Source organism: Amphimedon queenslandica, unplaced genomic scaffold (assembly GCF_000090795.2).
Source record: "Amphimedon queenslandica unplaced genomic scaffold, v1.1 AMPQUscaffold_13191, whole genome shotgun sequence".
Lineage (NCBI taxonomy): Eukaryota > Metazoa > Porifera > Demospongiae > Haplosclerida > Niphatidae > Amphimedon > Amphimedon queenslandica.
The window spans coordinates 50,835-71,038 of NW_003546573.1; the positions used below are offsets into that span (position 1 = coordinate 50,835).

Consider the following 20,204-nt stretch of genomic DNA (forward strand, 5'->3'; position numbering starts at 1 on the left):
GTGCTTTGAGACTGTAGTATTTCTTTAACGCTTCACTACAACTATCATTAATTTTAACTAAATTGACATTACATTTAATCATAGCATCATTGACTGCTGGAGGTACTTCATCAATTATAAAAACTGCATCACTAACACTAATCCATCTTCCTCCTGCAGACAAAGTATGTACAGCCTTACTATTGCTTACTAGTAACTGGTAAAATGGACCCAATACGCCAGACCATGGGGTACCATTGACTCTTATGATGTCAGGCCAACAACTGTACACTGTGCTAGGATCAATCAGCAACTCCATCAGCTCAGAAACTAACTTGAAGTAACACGAAGGAAGACATTTCTCCACTAAATACTTGTTCCAAGTTCCCTCTTCATCTCCTTTCCTTTCTTGTGCTTCCCATTTCAGAGAGCGGCGGTTACTACTAATAGCAAATGTTCCATTAACGTGAACATGAAAAGGTGCCTGATCTTCAACAGGTAGAGGCAGCACACAGAAAATACGTCCGTTTGCAATACATGTAGGATCCTTTAAATCAATAGCTGTGCCAACCCAAGGAAGAATATGCTGCTTCTCTGCCAATTGCATAACATCATTGTCATTGCTACCAATCTGATTAACAACTAGCCAGTCGTAATTACTGACTGTACCATGATCAATTTTCTCAATATTAAAACGTGATACATCTTTGATGATATCACGTACGCTATACTGTGATTGACCAGTAAATGTTGATTCAATGCGACTGATTAACTGTTTCTGTTGAGATAATCGCGACTCATAATCTCTCTGACTCACACTGACTTTAAATAACGATACTGTCTCATTGCTCTCAGTGATTTTACATATTTCAATTGAGCAAACTGATCTTAGGAAAACTAATAAATACTGGGCTTCTTCTTTTAATGTGTGAAGCAGGCTATGAAGCTTATCAATGGTGTACATGTCACTGGAAAGATTTGATTCTATGTTACGCAAAGGAAACCTGAACAAGGTCTTTTCCTGGTAGCTCGGGTTATGCTTTGAAAAACCGCAAAGACCATCAAAGGGTTCCAGTGCTTCTTGATATTTATTTGTTAACTTTTCTAAGTAAAATCCTTTACCTGATTCTCCCTTCCACACTCTTTCCTGTGGCTCCAAGAATCCACAATAGTTTTGACTCAGGATAACTGGTAGGTCTAAAAATAAAAATGAACTCATGATTCACATAAACACAAACTATGAATATCATTACACATTAAAAATAATCATGAATATCATTAGTAAAATTCCCAGTAGGTGTAATATTAGCAGAATGAATAACTTCTCTGTCTTACCAGTAATATGATAAACAGAATTAAATCCAATTCCAAACTTTCCAACTTTGTGTGGATTCTTGGCTTTACCACTCTGCTGAAGACTCTGTATACTCTCCCAGTCTTCTTTCCTGAAAGGAGCATTGTTATAGGAAATCAAAGCAGGTCCAGTGAACTGTTGTAGCAGCTGCTGCTTAGCACTACTATCAGCTGCTATAAGTGAAGGTGGGAGTGTTTGTAGTTCCCGACAATCCAAATAGAATTTGACCTCAGTTGCCCGAGCATCGTCAGCATTTTGTATTATCTCCTAAAGAAGAGAATCAAAAATCCCTATTACATATCACAATTACAGGAGAATCATTCAGAGCATACCCATAAAAAAACCTTGCCCACATGTAGCCAGAAGTGGCAAGGCTAGTAAAAATGTATAATAACAACACAAAGGGTAATTCCTGGTGGTATTCACAAACAATAGGAACATTTGATTTAAACAAGTGTTATAATTATTGTAAGCCACATTTTTCATGCTCATCAATTTATTATCTCATTATTATTATTAATATTATTATTATTATTACAGCAGAAACAAAATGAGAGGCATATGAATATGAAACATAAATAAGTTGGGACTGTAACAATAGTGTGTGTGACTGTTCTACTTACCAGGGTTTCTCACAAAGCATGCTAAATGAGCTAAAAAGCATGCTTCATAAGTTGACAAGAATTACATGTATTGTAGTCAGCTTTTGGAACACCTTTAGCATAAAGAACATGTACATGCATCAGAAAAAAATTATTAAAATTCTCACATGGCCATTTTTGGCAAAATTTGGCCAAAATCCCTGTATTTTTGAGCAACTTTAAAAATTCAATAAAAAATCCAATTTTGATCGGAATCAGTTTAAAATTTCTATGAAACATACCGGTAAGTAAATGTAGATGTATTAGAAAAAATCATAGAAGTGGAGAAATCTCACATAGCCATTTTTGGCAAATTTTGGCCAAAGTCCCTGTACTATAGTACAGGGACTTTCATCCAATTTTTGAGCAACTTTAAAAATTCATTAAAAAATCCAATTTTGATCGGAATCAGCTCAAACTTTCTATGTAACATAAGTACATGTATATGTATCAGAAAAAATTATAGAAGTGAAGAAATCTCATGCAGCCATTTTTGGCAAAATTCGGCCAAAACCCCTGTACTATAGTACAGGGACTTTGGCCTGATTTTTGAGCAACTTTAAAAATTCATAAAAAATCCAGATTTAATCAGAATCAGTTCAAACTTTCTACGCAACATAAGTACATGTATATCTAACAGGAAAAATTATAAAAATAAAAAATTTTCACCCAACCAATTTTGGTGAAATACCGGTCCCTATGCTACATACAGTACAGGGTCTTAGACAAAGGTTTAACAATAATCTAGTGGGAAACCCCACTGTGAGCTACATCAGTAAAACTACAGTACATGTAAGAGCGAAGGCTGGATTGTGGTTTAGCTTTACAAGTAAGCACTAAGTCAGGGAATTACCCCAATAAATTATAGCGTGTAGCCCAACCTTCATTGAATTGATTAATAAAGGCGGCATGGGATGACAGTGCACTTTGTGGTCTAATGGTAAAGAAAGCAAGCAAAGGAAATAAACTTCATCAATCATAACGTTTAAACATAAAAACTAAAGTTTCTACGATTTGGACTCTTTACACAGCTATAAATGTCATCCTAGCATGAGTGCATGAAATCTTCCACATATCCCATAATATATTCCTACATGTAGACTAACTTATTCCTCACTTTAAATATTTGTCCACTAGGGTACTCCCTCAATATATTCTTAATCATCTCATACAAAGGAGGCCTCCTTTGACCAAAGGACTCGCCATCAGGCCCATCACCATCCATAACTTTAGGCTTCTTCTCTTGTCAGCTGAGAGATGCGAGTTGCGCACTGCAGTGACTCGATCGACTGCACTAAAAAGGTGTGGTCAATCATTTGATAATTAAATCAATAAAATCATAGATATTAGAGTAATGATTAAATCAATGATTTATAATATCTATGTTTTTATTTAGATCACTGATGATGTCTATCTATGAGAAAGTCTAGTCTTATCTAAAGTTTGAGCCTTAAAGAAATAACAATGAATGAGGAAACTGCAGGAGGCCAGGGTAAGGGGAGCCGCAATGTGTGATGTGATCTGGGAGATATGTGGGTGGGTAAAAACTATGAATTAAATTGGAATTACTGTAGTTGTATTCACAGGAGGTATAGATAACTTTGGGAACTATGCATGCAACTGACATGCTAATTAGACTTAGGACATATGTACTTATGTAATAGGAGCTGCTAAATGACCAAACAAAATTAAATCTATTGCCACATTACCTAAATATGCACTACAGTCCAACCTACACCTTTGACTCACTTGTACTCTTTCTTTGTTTTTTGCAGCTTACGCCATTGATTCATAAACGTCGTGTTATAAAGTATACAGTATTATAATGAAAGGGGCCTGTATCCTAATATCAGGGTTGTTGCTCTCTGATCCTGGACTAATGGCTTTGTTATTATAAAGTGACAAGAGAAACAATAACAATTGGCATTATGTAAGTACAAAATAACAATTCTGAAATATTGATGCATACACAGTGTACATGTATGTGATTGCTAAAATTTAATGTATAGTTATGATTTTTTTTTAAATTGGAGACATACATGTACATGTACATTGTAGGTGTCACATCAAAAACAGTGGGAGGCTTATTTAAGCCCAGACTTATAGTTTTGTTTAATCTACTATGTGACTGCATGCTCTGTTGTACATGTATATACAATTATTGTACATATGCAATTATGATGAAATAAACAAGACTAATGTACAAATGTATCTCAGATAGTATCGTATAAAAATGAGAAATGCATGTACAATGTACATGTATTGATGTATTAAGAATTGTAAATTTGTAAAATAGTGTAGTAATTAGCCTTTTATTCTGATAAATTCCTTTACACTTTGTACATGTGTACATGCAAGCATATCATGTAGTCCATCAATTAAATAATTTCCTTAGTAGTAATAACTGCTGCGTATTTGTGGATGTATATTGTACTTATGAAATTTGTTGCAATGTAAACTCATGAAGATATTTTACCATGAAAATGAAAAACAGAGGATGACACTAGGGTTTCCCCACAGGATTTTAGCACAGTGCTGATGTAGCTTTTTGTCAGTAGATTGTAAGACCCTCTACTATTCTATATGTAGTACTGAGTATTTTGACAAAAAATCAAAAGGAGAGAATTTTCCATTTTAATATTTTTTGATACATTTGTAGAAAACTTGAGCTGATTCTGATCAAATTTAAATTTTTTTATGATTTTTCAAAGTTGCTCAAAAACTAAGCCAACAACCAAAGGCTATAGCCTTTGGTCTTTGGCCAATTTTTTTCAAAGTGACTAGGTAAGATTTTTCATTTTTATAATTTTTTTGATACATGCCTGTCCTTATGTTGTGTATCAACTTTGAGCTAATTCCAATCAAATTTGGATTTTTTAATGAATTTTTAACGTTGCTCAAGGGCAAAACACCCTGTACTATTGACCAAATATTTTTATAATTTTTTGATATTTATCTTGTATAAATTTCACATGATTTCGATCAAAATTATGAATTTTTAAGTTGCTCAAAAATTGAACCAATAACCATCTAGCCTTTAGTACTTGGCCAAATTTTTCATCAAAAATAGCTATGAAAGAATTTAATTCTTGTACATGTATGTTAGTATCAGTGTTGTTGTATTAATGTTAATGTATATCAATGTTAAAAATTAGTGTTAATGTATCAGTGTTAATATTGGTGTTAACATATCAGTGTTAGTGTATCAGTCTTAATGTATTGATGTTAATTTAATATCATTGTTAATATTTTGGTGTTAATAATATCAGTGCTGATACATTAATGTTAATATTATATTGTTTATATCAGTGTTAATATTATATTTAGGTTGTTTAGTGCGTTAGATGAGAGGAAGCTATTCAACAAGTTAAGGACACTTGATCATACCTTTGATAGCATCAAAAGTACTGCCTTGTAAGAAAATAATGGATTATTATGTAGTCTTCACTCATGAATTTATTTACCTATATAATAATTGTACAGGTCCTGATATTATGGTACAGTTAGGTAATGATAATCAGTTAATTTAATTATTGCATGTGCATGTACATGTAATAACTGGTTCATTATGGTTCCGACCAAAATTAAATTTTTATCATTTTTAAAAGTTCCTCCAAAATTGGGCAAAAGTCTATGTGCTACAGTACAGGGTCTCAGGCCAGATTTCTCCAAAATTGAAAAGGGAAATTCTTCAATTGTATTTTTTGATATACATGTACATGTTCTTACGTCTTGTAGAAAGTTGAGTTTATTCTGATCCAAATTGAATTTTTATAAATTTTTAAAGTTGCTCCATATGCTATTGTAGTGCTTGTCAGCTCATGAAGCATGCATGCTTTGTTGGAACCCAAAATATATCAGTTTCATTTAAACTTTGATCTTCATTATGTGGTGCTTGATTAGCACATGATTGTAGGTTGACCTGATATCCTTGTTGAGGCAAGCAGACTTATAATGCACTAAAACTGTCACATTAGCATTATCTCCATGTAAATCTCTTATCATTATTATCAACAACAGTAATCTTAATTACACATATACTAGCCATTTGTTTTACATGTATAGAGTACTCTTGTTACAGGCTGACTTCTTTATTACCAATTAAAATTGATAATTGATGAATAAAGCAAATTTTTAAGGCAGTGTGCCTTTGAGCCTATGACCACTGTAAAAATCCTACATGTACATGTCCATGTAGCTCTAAGGTCAGCATTCCCTCTAATGGCTGTGGTGAAGGCGATGGTTTCATTATTATTGTAGCTGTCAAAACTTGTCTCACCTGAGCTATAGTCTCACAAGGGCAGGAATATTTCAAGGCTCTCACAGCTGCCCTTCAATTCGAGTTCTGTTGTTTATTTTGCCAGATTTTCATCACCTTTATTGCTCTCTTTTGTTCTTTGTCCACTTTTGACAATTTTACTTGTTATACAGGAATGGCATCTACTCCTTGTTTCTTCAAACTGGAGGAGCAACTCACTTGTCCTGGATGTCTAAACCTCTTTACTAACCCTAAGACCTTACCTTGTCTGCACTCTTTCTATCAATTCTGTCTGGAAGGATTACCACTGGATAAGATCAATGAGACCCACTGCCTCTCTTGCCCTACTTGTCATCATTGTGTTGTGTTACCAGAAGGAGGAGCAGGAGCCTTTCCTGTTGCATTTTAGATCAAAAACCTCAACGAGATACACAATCTATTAAAGAAAGTAGCCGATGATGAGTATGTCACTTGTGACAACTGCACTATAGCGAATTCCAATGGATATTGTACTGACTGCAGTAAGTTTCTTTGTACTGATTGTGATTTGGTACATAGAAAATGGGGGCCAACATCAAACCATCAGCTGGCAAGTCTCAATGAAGTGGTCTCTTCTTCTCAAATGTTTAAATTGAAGCAGGAGCCACCCACCCCTTGTTCAGTGCCCAGTCATGACGAGCCATTGAAGTATTTCTGTGAAACCTGTGACAACACCATATGTAGGGATTGTGCTATACTCACTCATAAAGGCCATGAGTATAAGCTAATGGCTGATAGCTATACTAAGCACTATGAGGATTTAGAACAACTTCTTGTTCCTGTTAAAGAAAAAATTTCAACCGTCAAAAACATGCTTTCTATTTTGACCAAGAGAGAAATTGATGTTGGGGAGAGAGGAGAAAGAGTGTTAGAGGAGATACATGAAATGGTTGAGGAAATGATAGGGGATCTTCATCAGTCGGAGAGGAAATTAACCGACCAAGCAAAGAGAGTGACAAGTACCAAACTAAAGGTACTATCACAGTGTCATGGAACTGTATAGAAACTGGATTATTACCATTAATGTATATTAATTAATTAACTAATTATTAATAATTTGTGCATATATAAAGCCAGTTGGCCTTATTTGAAAGAGAGTTCTTTGTTATTCAGCTAGTCTCTAAGTAAAATATTTTGAAAAATTCTTGCGAGCTGTGACACACAGCAGAAGCAGGCTGGTCAGTTAAGTTTAGAGCATCTGGAACAAGTTGAGAATTATGTGGAAAAGAGTCTGAAGACAGGTACTCCGCCTCAAATCTTAAGCTCTAAGGAACAAATGAAAAAGCATATGAATGAGATTACTACACTGATTAGTGCTGAAGATTTACTACCTAAAGTTGAAGCAGACATCGTTTTAAGCAAAGACGTCAGATCACTTCGACACATTGGAGATATAATTTCAGGAACTGCACTATACAGCAATGCAGAGTAAAAAAGATAGATTGCTTTGAGCATCTTCCAAAGGAGAGAAAGGTTTCATTTTCACTAATCATGGAGGCACCAGATTCATCTCTTCTATCAGTTCCCCACTCTTCTCTGAGGTGTAGCCTAGTACCAGTTGGAAATGGCAATGAGCCAATCGATGCTACAGTCATTGCCACTAGTACTCATTCTGGAGTATACAAAATACTATGCAACCCTTCTTCACACGATACTCATAGGGTTAAAATTCAAGTGTATGATGTACAGCTTGAAGGCACATCCCTGGTCATCCCTTTCAATCCTTACCTTGATAACATCATTCCAGTACGTACCATCGACGAGCTTAATTATCCCTGGAGAGTTGCTGTAAGTGATGATGGATATCTGATGGTAAGTGAAAGTCTTGGGGACCGTGTTACAATAATGGATAGAGAAGGAATGAAAGTGAAGTCATTTGGAGGGACAGAAGGAACTGGTAATGTTAAGTTTCTTTCTCCTCATGGAGTTGCTTTTACGTCTGACAAATTTATTCTAGTGTCTGATAGTCACAGGATCCAGAAGATAAACATAGATGGAGACTGTTTAGCATCGGTAGGTGAAGAGGGTACAGAACCACTTCAGTTTAAGTATCCTGTTGGTATTGCTATTTCTCCTATAACAGGACAGGTGTATGTTGCTGATAGTGGCAATCACCATATACAAGTCTTGAATCCTGATTTGACCTTTTCTCATTTCTTTGGTAGTAAGGGCTCAGCAAATGGGCAGTTTCTGTATCCACGAGACATTGCCATTGACAATCAAGGATTCGTGTATGTTACAGATTGGGTGAATCATCGTGTTCAATATTTCACTCCAGATGGGGCATTTGTAGCTTTATTTGGTAATGAAGGGTCTGGTCCTGGACAGCTTAACAGTCCAATAGGTATTACAATCGATAATACAGCTACTGGCCTAGTGTATGTTAGTGAATGGAACAATCATCGTATTTCAGTCTTTACCAATGAGGGCCTTTTTGTGAGCAGCTTTGGAAGAGAAGGCAGCAGTATTGACGAGTTTAATAGTCCCAAAGGATTGACGTTTGACAAAGAAGGATTTTTGTACATTTGTGATTATTACAATAATCGACTTGTTGTTTATTGAGCTATTTTTATAAACTGCTGTGGTAATGAAATTAAAGTGTTCTCATTATTTCTGTTTAAAATTTATCTATAACTAGAACTAATTTTGTCAGTGCAGATATGTACATGCATAACATAACTGCATGAGTGCATGTGCTACATTATAAAGTCTAGATTGTATTGTAAATTTGTAATTACTGTCCTCTAATAGATCTATTGGTGTATAGTTTGTTTACTTTAGTTCTCTTATCTTTACAGATCTATTAAGGTATTCATTAATTGTAGGCAGTGCAGTGAATAAAGTCATAGTTATGATAAAATTCCATTTCCTGGCAACCACTGTTTTCAAAATGGCAGGTAAGACTGAATAACATGATTGTAATATTAATGTCTGAAAGGAAGTGTAGCATTGTCATGAAACATTATTTTTCCATTAGGTGCAACTGAAATTAGTCCAGCGGAAATATTTCTTAGAAATATCCCAGACCTTAGTGAGAATATTGGAAAATCATTCAATTTTGATCGGCTGTTGGACAGGTTGCACAGTGATGGGCTATTGTCAGAATCTTTCGTCAGTGATGTGACTAGTAGACCATCCAGTGAGTATCAGAAAGGGAGCTCTGTAGTAAGGGAACTTTATAGACAGTTAAAGTCTCGTTTGACAGCTGATCCTAAGCAATTCCTTCTTCGTATTTGTAATGCTCTTCTTAAACATGAGGATCAAACACTTAAAGGGCTGGGAAGAAGCATGAAAAGAGAATTAACTGGTGACGAAACAAACACGATAGAAAAAGGTATGTATATATGTATATATGTTCCTATCACAATAATGGAACCTGGATCTGTTTATAATAGAAGAAACAAGTAAAGAAATAAAGAAATCTAACAAAGATGAACTGGATTACAGAGATCTAGATGTATTAATGGAGACAATGACAAGGATTCATTTCCCAACGCACAAGTGGAGTCTCTTAGGATTACAGCTGGGCCTTTACAAGCACACACTTGATGATATTGAAGCTAACTGTCGGGGAAAGACAGCTGAATGTTTGACTGAATGTTTGTCACTGTGGGTGAACAAGAGAGATAAAGTTACTGAGAAAGGTGGACCCATTTGGTCCTCGCTGAAGACTGCAATTGAAAAAATTGGGGAAAGCTCTTGTGCCGAAAAAATTGATATTTCTCCGTCTTCTTAATACTACAGAGGTTAATAATAATTAATTTTTATAAATATTAATTACTAGACTAAATAAATTTTTCTACTAATGTTTGCATGTTTCACTTTTGTTCTCACTTATGTCTCATGAATGCTTTGCTTTTAAAATCAAGCAATCTGATTGGTCAATTGCAACTAGGCATGGTAGAATACTGATACTCACCTCCAGACACACCCACAAAATAATTGATTCATTTTGTAAAGTTTATATTCAACATTACGTACTGAATTTTAAATGCTGCTAGCTGTTTTTCAGTACTACTAGAGTTACTATAAGAATAACAAGCCGATAAAAGATGAAACTACAGATTTTAGTGCTTACCAACTGTGACATCAATTGGGCTTATTCAGCTGTTTGTTATTAACTTATAACAATATTAATAAAATTAAATTTTTATAATAAAGTGAGGCACACACTATAGTGAGAGGTAGAAAAGTCATAAATGAATCATATTGTAATCTAACTATTGTATATATGAAGCAAAATCAATAAAAATATAAGATCCTTATGATAATAGTAAATAAAACACGCTACAACAATAATCAACAACAAGAATACATTACTTAACACTATAACTAACACTAAAATAACTAACACTATAAACATAACCAATAACACCAATTCTAACTTATTACAGGAAGACTGTAAATTGGCACGCTCTCTATCCAAGGCACGGATTTTCTGCTGAAGTTCTCTATTCATTTCAGTGACAGCCTGTTCAAGATGTCGAGTTCTTTCGTTGTGAGATTTTTCATTTGTTTTCAGTTGTTGCTCAAGTAAGGTGACTTTTTTCTCAAGCTGTGACACTTTTTCATCTACACGGCCTTGCTCAGTCTTGTAATGCTCTAAATGGGTTTCATTAGCATTCAGACCATCTGCCATTTTTTGTGACTCATGACAGAGTTCTTTACATACATCTGAAAGTATGTATTTATGCTGCTTAGAGCAATGACGGTTGAGATCTCTTCTTGCTGGTTTTTCTTCACAGCCAAGCCAACTATACGTGCACTCCACAGGCTGTAATGGACAATCTCTTTTTATATGATCCTCAATCTCGTTACGAGGAAAAGTTTTTCCTTTCGAGCAATTCAATGGGCAACAGACAGGAAAAAGAGGACAGATATCGTAATGAATTTCTGTCACAAATTTATGAGTGTCTCGGAAATCACAATGTCGACACTTGTATGGCCTCATGGGACAATACTTTTTAACGTGCTCTTTCAAATCACAACGTAAAAGCCCAGATTTATTACAACCATGATTTGGACAAGGCACTTCGACATATGGGCAGGAATCATCCAGGTGCCTTTGCAAGTGTCGCAGTTCACCGCTCCAATCGCAGCTATCATCACTATCCCAATTCATTAGACAGTAAACCTCGAGTGAACCAACTCTACGTTCAAAATCTGTGTCTTTGAAAACCTTGAATTTATCTCCAACTGCTCGGCATTGTGGACAAGCATTCACCTTTCCAATGCATGGGCCACAGAAGTGTTGTCCACAGCAACTGGCTTGAGATGGAGAGTCCAATATCACAGCAAGACATATTGAGCAGTCAATATTTAAATCTTTGGGGATTTCTTTTTTGAATTCTATGTCGTCTTTATATAAAGTAAGAGCAGTAGGGTCGGTTTGCAGCTCCTCATTTGAAGCCATATGCCTTGCCGTGGTATCAGAGACACACGCGATAATCTAGGATATCGATATCATCATGAATATCTATGTGAAGAAGAAAGGCTGGGCGCGCTCACAGCTATAGCCTGAGCCTTACTCTTGTCACGTGATCAAGGCCCGAAGATGGCTGCCAACAGCTTGTCAGCTCGCTTGCAATTGCCTGTTACAAAAGGAGATATACAGTTTCAGAAAGAACTGCCAGAGAATTTTGATTTGGAATGCCCAGTGTGTTTTGAGATATTGATACAAGAGCCCTACCTTTCCGAGTGCTGTGGTAGACACTTCTGTGGAAACTGCTCAATGAAACTCAGGCCACTATGGACTGGCAAATCCTCCAAAAGAAATAAGTCCTACTCCTGCCCAATATGCAAATCAATGGGTACCAGATTTAATCTAGTGAGGGACAAGAGTCACGACCGTATACTTGGAGCTCAAGTTATATACTGCACAAATAAGGCTACCATAATTAACGATGATGACAGTGACAGTGTACCAGGCTGCAATTGGGAAGGAGAGTTAAGAGACCTGGTGCAACATCTTGACAAGGACTGCCCTTATGTGGACGTGACGTGTCCTCACCTTGGATGTGGGGTTAAAGTGTGTCGTTCTGATCTTACTAAGCACACTACTGAGGATTGCATTGAACGACCTTATGATTGCAAATACTGTGGGCTTAAAGGAACATTTAACTATATTCATAATATGCATCACTCTGTATGCCACCTGTATCCTATTCGTTGTCCTCTATACTGTGACACACCAAATTTCCCTCGCTCTCAAGTTAATCATCATTTAGAGCGTGACTGCCCATTGTCACCAGTCAATTGCATATACAAGCCATTAGGGTGCAGTGAAAAGCCAAAGAGAAACAAATTAGAGACACATCTCTCTACCCCTCATCACGGTATACTAGTTACTGCTTACCAAAGGATTACCGATAACTTAAAGAGATCTCAAGATGAGTTTAGAGAAAGTTTAGGATCATTAGAGAAGAAATACAACTCTTTGAAATCTGGACACGATTCCTTGAATTTTATGCATGAAGATTTAAAAAGGAGTCATGCACAATTAGAGAAAAATTTTAAAAGGTTGAGTTCTGATCATAAGATACTTTATAGGAAATTTAAGATACTGAATAGAATAGTGTATGTTGTGATATTTGTGATTCTCATTGCATTTCTTGGATTTGTTTTTATTGCATGGTTTTATTGACAATTTCCGTTTATCTCCGGAAACTTATTTTGCAAAAGGGTGTGGCTCAATTCTGCAGGATCTAGGAGAAGCTATGGCTGCTACTCTACGGTTTGAGTTGCTCTACGTTCCTGTGAGGAGAATAGAAAGAAGCAGACTCTATAACCCTAAAAACTACGAGGTATAATACTACAACTTACACGAGTAGCTTCCTGTTAGGGCACAAAAGATTTTAACTATTGTATTATTTTGAATAGATTGGGTTGATCCCTTCAGTCAACACTCATAGTCTTCCTTCTTATCAAATAAGAAGCAACGAAGAGAACTTTAAGTTATTAGTAAGCTCTCGCCTAAAGGAAGAGCATCAAATCTCAGCGCTGTCGGTTCATTCTCTCGCTACACTGAGTAGCAAAGACCGCATTAGTATAATGTACATAGTCCCTACCATTAGTACAGGTGAGAGATGGGGTTGTGGTAATTAACTTAATTTGCTACTTTTATGAACTGTTTTTAAATAGAAGCTAATGTTGGAGGCATTCGTTTTATTGACATGTTTTCGCTCATTCAAACGCCTCAGCTACTTGGCTCACACCGGTAAGATTTGTCACTTTTATAAGAGTTAATACTAATGATATACCGTATGGGTAGAAAATTTTCGAGGGTATAAAATTTAGTATTTTAGTGAAAATCTCTTAATTCTTTAATTTCTAGGGGGTTAAATTTCACGTTTTTGCATGTGCGCTTGCATTAAGTCATTGATTTTCATGTGCTGCGCATGTGCAGTGAGCATTTCCATGGTATTAATTTTTGTGGTTGAGAAGTCACCCACAAAATCCGCGAAATTTAATACCCCACGAAATTTTATACCCGTACGGTATATTTAAAGGTTGTGTTAGTATGTTTTAGTGACAATGCATGAAAAGGCTATAAAATACGCTGTACTATTTTGTCCAATATAAATTTTGAGTTGATTTTAATCAAAATTAATTTTTAATGCATTTTTAATTTGCTCAAGAATTGGACCAAAGCTTGACAGCCTATACTATAATAGTACAAAGTCTCGGGCTAATTTTTGCCAAAATTGAAAAGGAGAGAATTCTTCATTTTTATAATTTTATCTGATGCATATACTTGTACTTATGTTGTTTAAGAAGTTTGAGCTGGTTCCAATTAAAATTATACTTTTTATGAATTTTTAAATTTGCTCCAAAATTGGGCGAAAGTCCCTGTACTATAGTACAGGGTGTTGGGCCAAATTTCGCCAAAATTGAAAAGGAGAGAATTCTTCATTTTTATAATTTTATCTGATGCATATACCTGTACTTATGTTGTGTAAGAAGTTTGAGCTGGTTCCAATTAAAATTAGATTTTTTATGAATTTTTAAATTTGCTCCAAAATTGGGCGAAAGTCCCTGTACTATAGTACAGGGTGTTGGGCCAAATTTCGCCAAAATTGAAAAGGGGAAATTTCCCTATTTTGGTAATTTTACATGTACATTTTATGCTGTATAGAAACTTAATTCCAAACAAAATTGGATTTTCTACAAATAACTTTAAAGCTCTTCCAAATTTTGGTCAAAGACCATGGGCTGTGTACAGCATTGGCATAAGAATAATATTATTGTAATAATGCAATTCTGTGCTTAAAATCTTTATACAGGGTATGTTAACAAAAATTGCTAGGAGAGAAATCTCCATTCTGACAATGTTTTGATGAATCTAATTCTATTTTTAGTGAGTTACTACTTGTGATAGACCAGTGGCTAATGGAGCGTCATTCTCTCCCGTACTCTAATCCTGATTTATTATTCTCCACTGATTCGACTGGTCAGAGTTTGGTTGGGATTGTACAGGATATTGTCGATAATCCTCTTCTCTCCATTCCCTCTGAGCCTCCTGAGGATAAACTGATCATAGCCCTCAACAATCCTGTATTTGTACCAATAGAAGATACAACAAATTTTTAGACCACAAAATTTATTATATATTATTATTTTATTTATTCATAAGTTGTACATTACACGTGTAGTTTATTTTCTAAATTTTAATTTAAACATTATTTTTTATTATCATTAAAAAATATAATGTTCTTATTTCAGAGTTTGTTGAGCAGTAAAATAATTTTAAAAAGTAAGTGATGTAAATGTAGTACAATAGAAGCAAGTTGAGACAATAGTCCCAAAGCTTTCAATTATGATGATCTCTTTCCGGTGGAGTTTATTTTAGCTTGTTCCCTCTGCCTAGCTTTTCTCTCACACTCTTTCTTATACCGTTCAAGCTCCTGCAAAAATATAAATATAAAAAACAATGTTTTCTTGTTCTCCTTCATTAATGTACCTCATCCTTTTGGGATCTCATTGAATCAATGCTTGGCTCCTTGTAGCGCAAGTCCTTACAAGGATCATCGAAAATCTGATGATCTTTGGGAGCCTAAAATGAAAAACAATAGATAATGAAAGACAAATAATATACATAAAACAACAACACAGTTGAGACTTGATACTATTAGTCTATTACAATAACTAAATTGTTTTTTGCAGGCAGTAAGTTTTGGGAAAATGCTCTAATTTTCTTGGCAGAAGATGAGAGTTGACATCCTGTTAGACAGCCTTGTTGTTGTGAAAGAGTAAATTCATAGACCACAAGGAATATATTCATTGAGGGATGGGTGTGACATAGCAACTCAATATGGCAGTTTGAGGTGGCACTTTGTAAATAAAGTAGCTGTTCTTTATCAATTTGGATGAAATAGCAACCTTTTCTGCTGCAGCTGGTAAGGCTAAAGTTTTTAAATGGTTTCTTAAGTAGAAGTAAAGGGTCAAACCATGGGACATTGAGTTTCATAAAAGACTGGATTAGTGTAGCTGTGTAGAGTGAGTGGTTCTTGTTTTTCAAAACTTACAGAGTTACATTTATCATAGCAAAGCAGCATCCTAATATTAAAAATGCTAGGGCCATTAAGCTACCCACCCCCCACTCAAATTTAATGTATGATAATGTTTGTTTTATTCTGTTAGCCAATTCTATGTTTGTACTAAAAACAACTTTCTACACAGGAAAAGTCAAAGAAGACATAAAATCCAGGAAACATGGAGAATGCCAACTTCACTCTCAGTGATGAGATCAATGGGCCTCTACTAGCTGGAGCAATAGGGATAGTAACAGTAGTAGCACTTCTCACAAACTCATTTGTACTCCTACTGACCCTCTGTCACTTCAAGGCTTGGAAACAGCCATCAAACATATTCCTAACCAACATGCTACTCAGCAATCTTCTAATCTCTGTATTTCTCATGCCACTCTGTGTTGTGACTTGTGCCACTGGTGAGTGGATAACTGGTGCCACTGATGCTCAAAAGCTAAAGACCTGCCAAGCCACTGCATACATATTCCTCTACAACCTAATCGTGGAGACAGAGAGCCTAACACTAATATCTCTAGACAGGCTCTTCTTTATTGTCAAGTCGATGGAGTATCACAAGTACATGTCTACCAAGAAAGCTCTTCTCATTGTCCTGCTCTCTTGGCTGTTAGCAGCCATACTGAGCACTCCGCCCTTTTATGGGCTGGGGAGCTTTGAGTTTGCCGAGAGTTACGGGATCTGTGTCCCTGGCTTTGAGGGCCAGCTGGGGTTCTCCATATATCTCTTTCTCATACTACTGAGTCTAGGGGGTATCATAGTGATCTCGTCCACGTGGACTTTCTGTTACACGAGAAATTTCCTGAGGAGAAGGAACTCAAGAAAAACAGCGAGAAACAGCGTGTACTTGTCTCAGAAGAGAAAACTCATCGGACTCTTTGGGACGCTTGTCGTAATACACATACTCTGTTACAGTCTCATGCTAAGTCTAGCAGTTTTTGGGCCGTTTTTTACCATCTCCCCTCCGTGGTACGCCGCAGCGTTCTTCATGCTACTACTAATGACTAATCTGAGCCCTTTAGCCCAGTCGTATTTCAGGTACGAGGTTCGGAACTTTGTTCACAGTCTTTTTATAAAGATCGGGATCGTAAAGCTACGTGCATCCACCTTAGTGCAACAGGAAAGAACGGCGACGACCGAGCTGCCATCTCCAACAGAAACAAGGAGAGATACCATCCACTCAACGAACTGCCAGTTTCTTAACGGAGAATCAGAGATTGACAAACATGTGGTATGATCAGTTTCACAGGCACATACAGACACTAACTGAGTGAGTCTCATTATATAATATAAATATGTGTATATAATTATGAGTGTACATATACAAATTAATTTTATTTTCAGCTTTTAGTGGTTTTAATGGTAATTATTATTAACTTAATATCCCATGAGAAAACTTATACTTCAAAGAAAATGACTCTAACTGAGTTTACAGTTTAGATGAAATTCTAAAGAAGTTGGAATCAATAAAAGCGCACAACAAAGAAGCATCCAAGTGGGAATAAAATTTATCACTAGTCCACTAACAGATATCCACATTATGAGCCATCACGTTACAGCATTGTTAGCATCTAGAAATAAAATTTGGGAGTTTAACCTAGGTGAAAGACCAAAAGTTAACAAATGGGAGATTTCAGTAGACCTACATGTACACGTAGGCCAAATATGAGAGATCAAAACTCCCTCCTAAATCTAACAGTGAGAGAATTAGTATAAACACAAGTTGACCATTGTGTTGACTAGTTGGTGACACGAGTTAACACATAAGGGACATGATAAAAAAGATAGGCTACATGACGTCAGGAGGATACATACCATTAGCTACTGCCACTGAGATACACGTATGCATAAACACTGAAAATAACACATAATTTTCATAAGTTTCATTAACAAAAACAGGACTGTTATCACAGGACAGAAATGTTACCATAACCAGCCTTAAAATAATAAGTGCCACAAGGTGCATCATAAACTAATAAAAAGTGTGGGCAATAGCCTACTACTACATTATAACTACAAAACCTGTGCAGGCAATATCCTCTTAGTCAAAACATCATAGTTTCTCCTGTAAATGTATGGTATACAACACAAGAGTTGTGAATTTCAGTTATGATGTTATAAAGAGTAAATTAACTATAACTCAAGTTATGCATCGTTTGCTACTGTACTTCACTGAAATTCATAGGATTGAAGATTTACAAATTGACACTACCTTTAAAGGTTCAATAGACACTTAAGCAAACAAAGAGTGGTACAAGACGCGTTGATAGGTGACGCTAGCTAATAGGAAGGGTAACAGGAAAGGGTGCGGCCAGAATCACGATAATTAAATCAATATGCATTAGTAGATAAAAGACATTCACAGACTAACCACAAACAATGTTAGTAAAATGTAATAAAACAGGGCATATTAAGTATCACATAATTCATACTTTCTATGTATGCATTCTAATGACGTTTTCTGTGACTATAATAGTTGTGACATACAGTCAAACCTCTCTAAAACAAACCCCCAATTAGCGGACACCTCTCTATAACGTACAGTTGCTCTTGTCCCGGCCATAAGGCCATTGGGTAGTGTATAAAAGAACCTCTGTATAGCGGAACCTCTCTATTCTGTATAACGAACAAGATTTACTGTTCCCACACATCTACACGTGTACAAATTAACCTCCAACGGACGGATACGGTCCACGTAACGGACTTTCTAATTAAAGTGCATCAAGAAAATGGCGGATTTTTTGGTCTAATTAGCATGGGATAACCTCCAATTTAAGGACAACTCTGTATAAAGGACAGTGATGGCTGGCCCATAGGTGTCCGTCTTAGAGAGGTTTGACTGTACATAGGCATTGATGATTTACAGGGACACATTGACGGAAGGACGTCATCTTGAAAAAATGGCTCGTTTTTCCAAGATGACATCATTAATGATGACGTGTAGTAAAGAAAGGTATAAGACGTGTTGATAAGTGACACTAGCTAATAGGAAGGGTAACAGGAAAGGGTGCGGCCAGCATCACAATAATTAAATCAATGTATGTTAGTAAATAACGAAAATTGACTAACAGACCACAAACACTGTTAGTAAACTAGTGACTATGAGGAATAGAAGAGGACATATTAAGTATCACATAATTCATATTTTCTGTGTATACATTCCGATGAAATATACATTCTGTGACCATACAGTTGTGACTTGCGACATACACAGACATTGATGATTTAACTAATGTACATGTACATGTACATACTCACAATTACAGTAGTACTTACTAAGTACAATACATGTACATGTACATACAGCAGGATGTCATACAGGAGGGAAGGAAATCCCCCTACTCTAAGTTTCCCCCCTAATTAGTCTGAGTAACTTTAACAAATGATTTAATACTTACTATGTTTCACTGTTGTTCATTACACAATTGAAATAAACTAGCAATCACGTGTATAATAGTTTATGCCTCCACAGGCAAAAAATCCCCCCAAAAATATGCGATGTTACCGTTAATTTTCGTTGTGTCCCTCCCCTACAATAAATCCTGTATGAATCTCTGTACAACTACTACAATATAGTGAATTAATTTCATGTTGGCTTTTTGTAAATGATGATAATTATGGCATTGGCTGGCACTAAATTTATTTTGCTATGACACAAAACAAAAGTTAACTTTGTAAGGTTTAAAATATCATTGAAAGGGATAACAATGAAACACTTTAAACACAACAACAATAATTACTAGTAAATATTAATAAATTGAATAAATTGATATCAACAATACATGATAATGTTAAAAGTTTGAAATGAGTTTTAGTAACTGGTCAGACGCGTTCAAAAAACCAGACAAGGTGGTTCAAAAAGGAGTGAAGAGGGAAGACTGAAGAGTGATGGTTGTGGCCTCAGCAAGTGCCTGTGACATTGACAGTATTTATTATGAGATGGACCCATTCTTATCTCATAGGTAGTCCAGACTGGACCTTGGTCTTTCTTGGGTTTTGATTTGACTTTCTCTTCTTTAGTTTCATCTTCCTTTACTGTCTCACTCCCTTCAGCAGTGACTCCTTCTTCATTGGGACTGACTCCTTCTTCATTGGGACTGGCTCCTTCTTCTCCAGTTGTTTCCTCTTGTTTAGTCTCCTCCTCCTCTCCTTCTTTCTTCTCTTCTCTGCTCCTGTTCTCTTCTTTATCAAGTACGCTCTGAAGTGGATTCAATAGTGCTTCAAATAGATCTAAAAGTGGGTGTGTCTCCTTTCGACCTTCTGAGGAAGAACTGGAAGGAGGTTCGACCAAACGAGCTGCCAACCTCCAGACTCCGCCCGAGGGTATCTCAGCTATAGCTGTGGTCACCTCTTCATCAGAGGAGAGGGTGATAATGTCCCCATCAGTGTCT

The 20,204-nt window shown here is 36.0% G+C and overlaps 8 protein-coding genes and 1 long non-coding RNA gene across 9 annotated transcripts in view; 5 read left to right on the forward strand and 4 right to left on the reverse strand.

Annotated features, from left to right (window-relative positions):
• LOC105313891 (uncharacterized) overlaps positions 1-3,232 on the reverse strand; it is a 14,218-nt gene extending 10,986 nt beyond the window's left edge. The window contains exons 1-3 of the mRNA XM_020000434.1: positions 3,092-3,232; positions 1,315-1,600; positions 191-1,176 (exon numbers count right to left, since the gene is read on the reverse strand). Coding sequence (XP_019855993.1) covers positions 191-1,176; positions 1,315-1,600; positions 3,092-3,199 — 1,380 coding nt within the window. The 5' untranslated portion in view covers positions 3,200-3,232. The remainder of the gene's footprint in view (positions 1-190; positions 1,177-1,314; positions 1,601-3,091) is intronic.
• Positions 3,233-7,445: 4,213 nt separating this feature from the next.
• LOC105313892 (E3 ubiquitin-protein ligase TRIM71-like) lies at positions 7,446-8,911 on the forward strand. The gene has a single exon (XM_011407677.2). It carries the CDS (start codon positions 7,763-7,765, stop codon positions 8,831-8,833), a length of 1,071 nt encoding a protein of 356 aa, XP_011405979.1. The 5' UTR covers positions 7,446-7,762; the 3' UTR covers positions 8,834-8,911.
• Positions 8,912-9,050: 139 nt separating this feature from the next.
• On the forward strand, positions 9,051-10,139 carry LOC109584624 (uncharacterized). Its single transcript, XM_020000442.1, has 3 exons — positions 9,051-9,168; positions 9,249-9,605; positions 9,667-10,139. The coding sequence occupies exons 1-3, from the start codon at positions 9,123-9,125 to the stop codon at positions 10,005-10,007; spliced, it is 744 nt and encodes a 247-aa protein (XP_019856001.1). The 5' UTR covers positions 9,051-9,122; the 3' UTR covers positions 10,008-10,139.
• Positions 10,140-10,587: 448 nt separating this feature from the next.
• LOC105313893 (TNF receptor-associated factor 5-like) lies at positions 10,588-11,684 on the reverse strand. Its single transcript, XM_011407678.1, has 2 exons — positions 10,657-11,684; positions 10,588-10,609 (listed from the first exon to the last, which is right to left on the reverse strand). Exons 1-2 carry the CDS (start codon positions 11,682-11,684, stop codon positions 10,588-10,590), a joined length of 1,050 nt encoding a protein of 349 aa, XP_011405980.1.
• Positions 11,685-11,825: 141 nt separating this feature from the next.
• On the forward strand, positions 11,826-12,914 carry LOC105313894 (TNF receptor-associated factor family protein DDB_G0272340-like). The gene has a single exon (XM_011407679.1). It carries the CDS (start codon positions 11,826-11,828, stop codon positions 12,912-12,914), a length of 1,089 nt encoding a protein of 362 aa, XP_011405981.1.
• A 22-nt stretch (positions 12,915-12,936) lies between these two features.
• On the forward strand, positions 12,937-14,879 carry LOC109584621 (uncharacterized). Its single transcript, XM_020000440.1, has 4 exons — positions 12,937-13,074; positions 13,151-13,349; positions 13,412-13,487; positions 14,629-14,879. The coding sequence occupies exons 1-4, from the start codon at positions 12,988-12,990 to the stop codon at positions 14,858-14,860; spliced, it is 594 nt and encodes a 197-aa protein (XP_019855999.1). The 5' UTR covers positions 12,937-12,987; the 3' UTR covers positions 14,861-14,879.
• LOC100634406 (cytoplasmic dynein 2 light intermediate chain 1-like) overlaps positions 14,821-20,204 on the reverse strand; it is a 22,687-nt gene continuing 17,303 nt past the window's right edge. The window contains exons 14-15 of the mRNA XM_020000437.1: positions 15,231-15,323; positions 14,821-15,174 (exon numbers count right to left, since the gene is read on the reverse strand). Coding sequence (XP_019855996.1) covers positions 15,085-15,174; positions 15,231-15,323 — 183 coding nt within the window. The 3' untranslated portion in view covers positions 14,821-15,084. The remainder of the gene's footprint in view (positions 15,175-15,230; positions 15,324-20,204) is intronic.
• Positions 15,392-17,222, forward strand: LOC109584620 (G-protein coupled receptor 161-like). The gene is made up of 2 exons (XM_020000439.1): positions 15,392-15,666; positions 15,950-17,222. Exon 2 carries the CDS (start codon positions 15,983-15,985, stop codon positions 17,048-17,050), a length of 1,068 nt encoding a protein of 355 aa, XP_019855998.1. The 5' UTR covers positions 15,392-15,666; positions 15,950-15,982; the 3' UTR covers positions 17,051-17,222.
• LOC109584622 (uncharacterized) lies at positions 17,202-17,938 on the reverse strand. Its single transcript, XR_002186087.1, has 2 exons — positions 17,460-17,938; positions 17,202-17,410 (listed from the first exon to the last, which is right to left on the reverse strand). It is a non-coding gene; the product is annotated as an uncharacterized LOC109584622 (long non-coding RNA).

Coding starts and splice junctions, on each gene's coding strand:
- LOC105313892 (XM_011407677.2), top strand. CDS start 7,763: ATGGAGGCACCAGATTCATCTCTTCTATCAGTTCCCCACTCTTCTCTG.
- LOC109584624 (XM_020000442.1), top strand. CDS start 9,123: ATGATAAAATTCCATTTCCTGGCAACCACTGTTTTCAAAATGGCAG. Junction 9,169..9,248: donor CACTGTTTTCAAAATGGCAG/GTAAGACTGAAT, acceptor TTTTTCCATTAG/GTGCAACTGAAATTAGTCCA. Junction 9,606..9,666: donor AACAAACACGATAGAAAAAG/GTATGTATATAT, acceptor TGTTTATAATAG/AAGAAACAAGTAAAGAAATA.
- LOC105313893 (XM_011407678.1), bottom strand. CDS start 11,684: ATGGCTTCAAATGAGGAGCTGCAAACCGACCCTACTGCTCTTACTTTA. Junction 10,610..10,656: donor TTACAGTCTTCCTGTAATAA/GTTAGAATTGGT, acceptor TAGTTATTTTAG/TGTTAGTTATAGTGTTAAGT.
- LOC105313894 (XM_011407679.1), top strand. CDS start 11,826: ATGGCTGCCAACAGCTTGTCAGCTCGCTTGCAATTGCCTGTTACAAAA.
- LOC109584621 (XM_020000440.1), top strand. CDS start 12,988: ATGGCTGCTACTCTACGGTTTGAGTTGCTCTACGTTCCTGTGAGGAGA. Junction 13,075..13,150: donor ATAACCCTAAAAACTACGAG/GTATAATACTAC, acceptor TATTTTGAATAG/ATTGGGTTGATCCCTTCAGT. Junction 13,488..14,628: donor CAGCTACTTGGCTCACACCG/GTAAGATTTGTC, acceptor TTCTATTTTTAG/TGAGTTACTACTTGTGATAG.
- LOC109584620 (XM_020000439.1), top strand. CDS start 15,983: ATGGAGAATGCCAACTTCACTCTCAGTGATGAGATCAATGGGCCTCTA.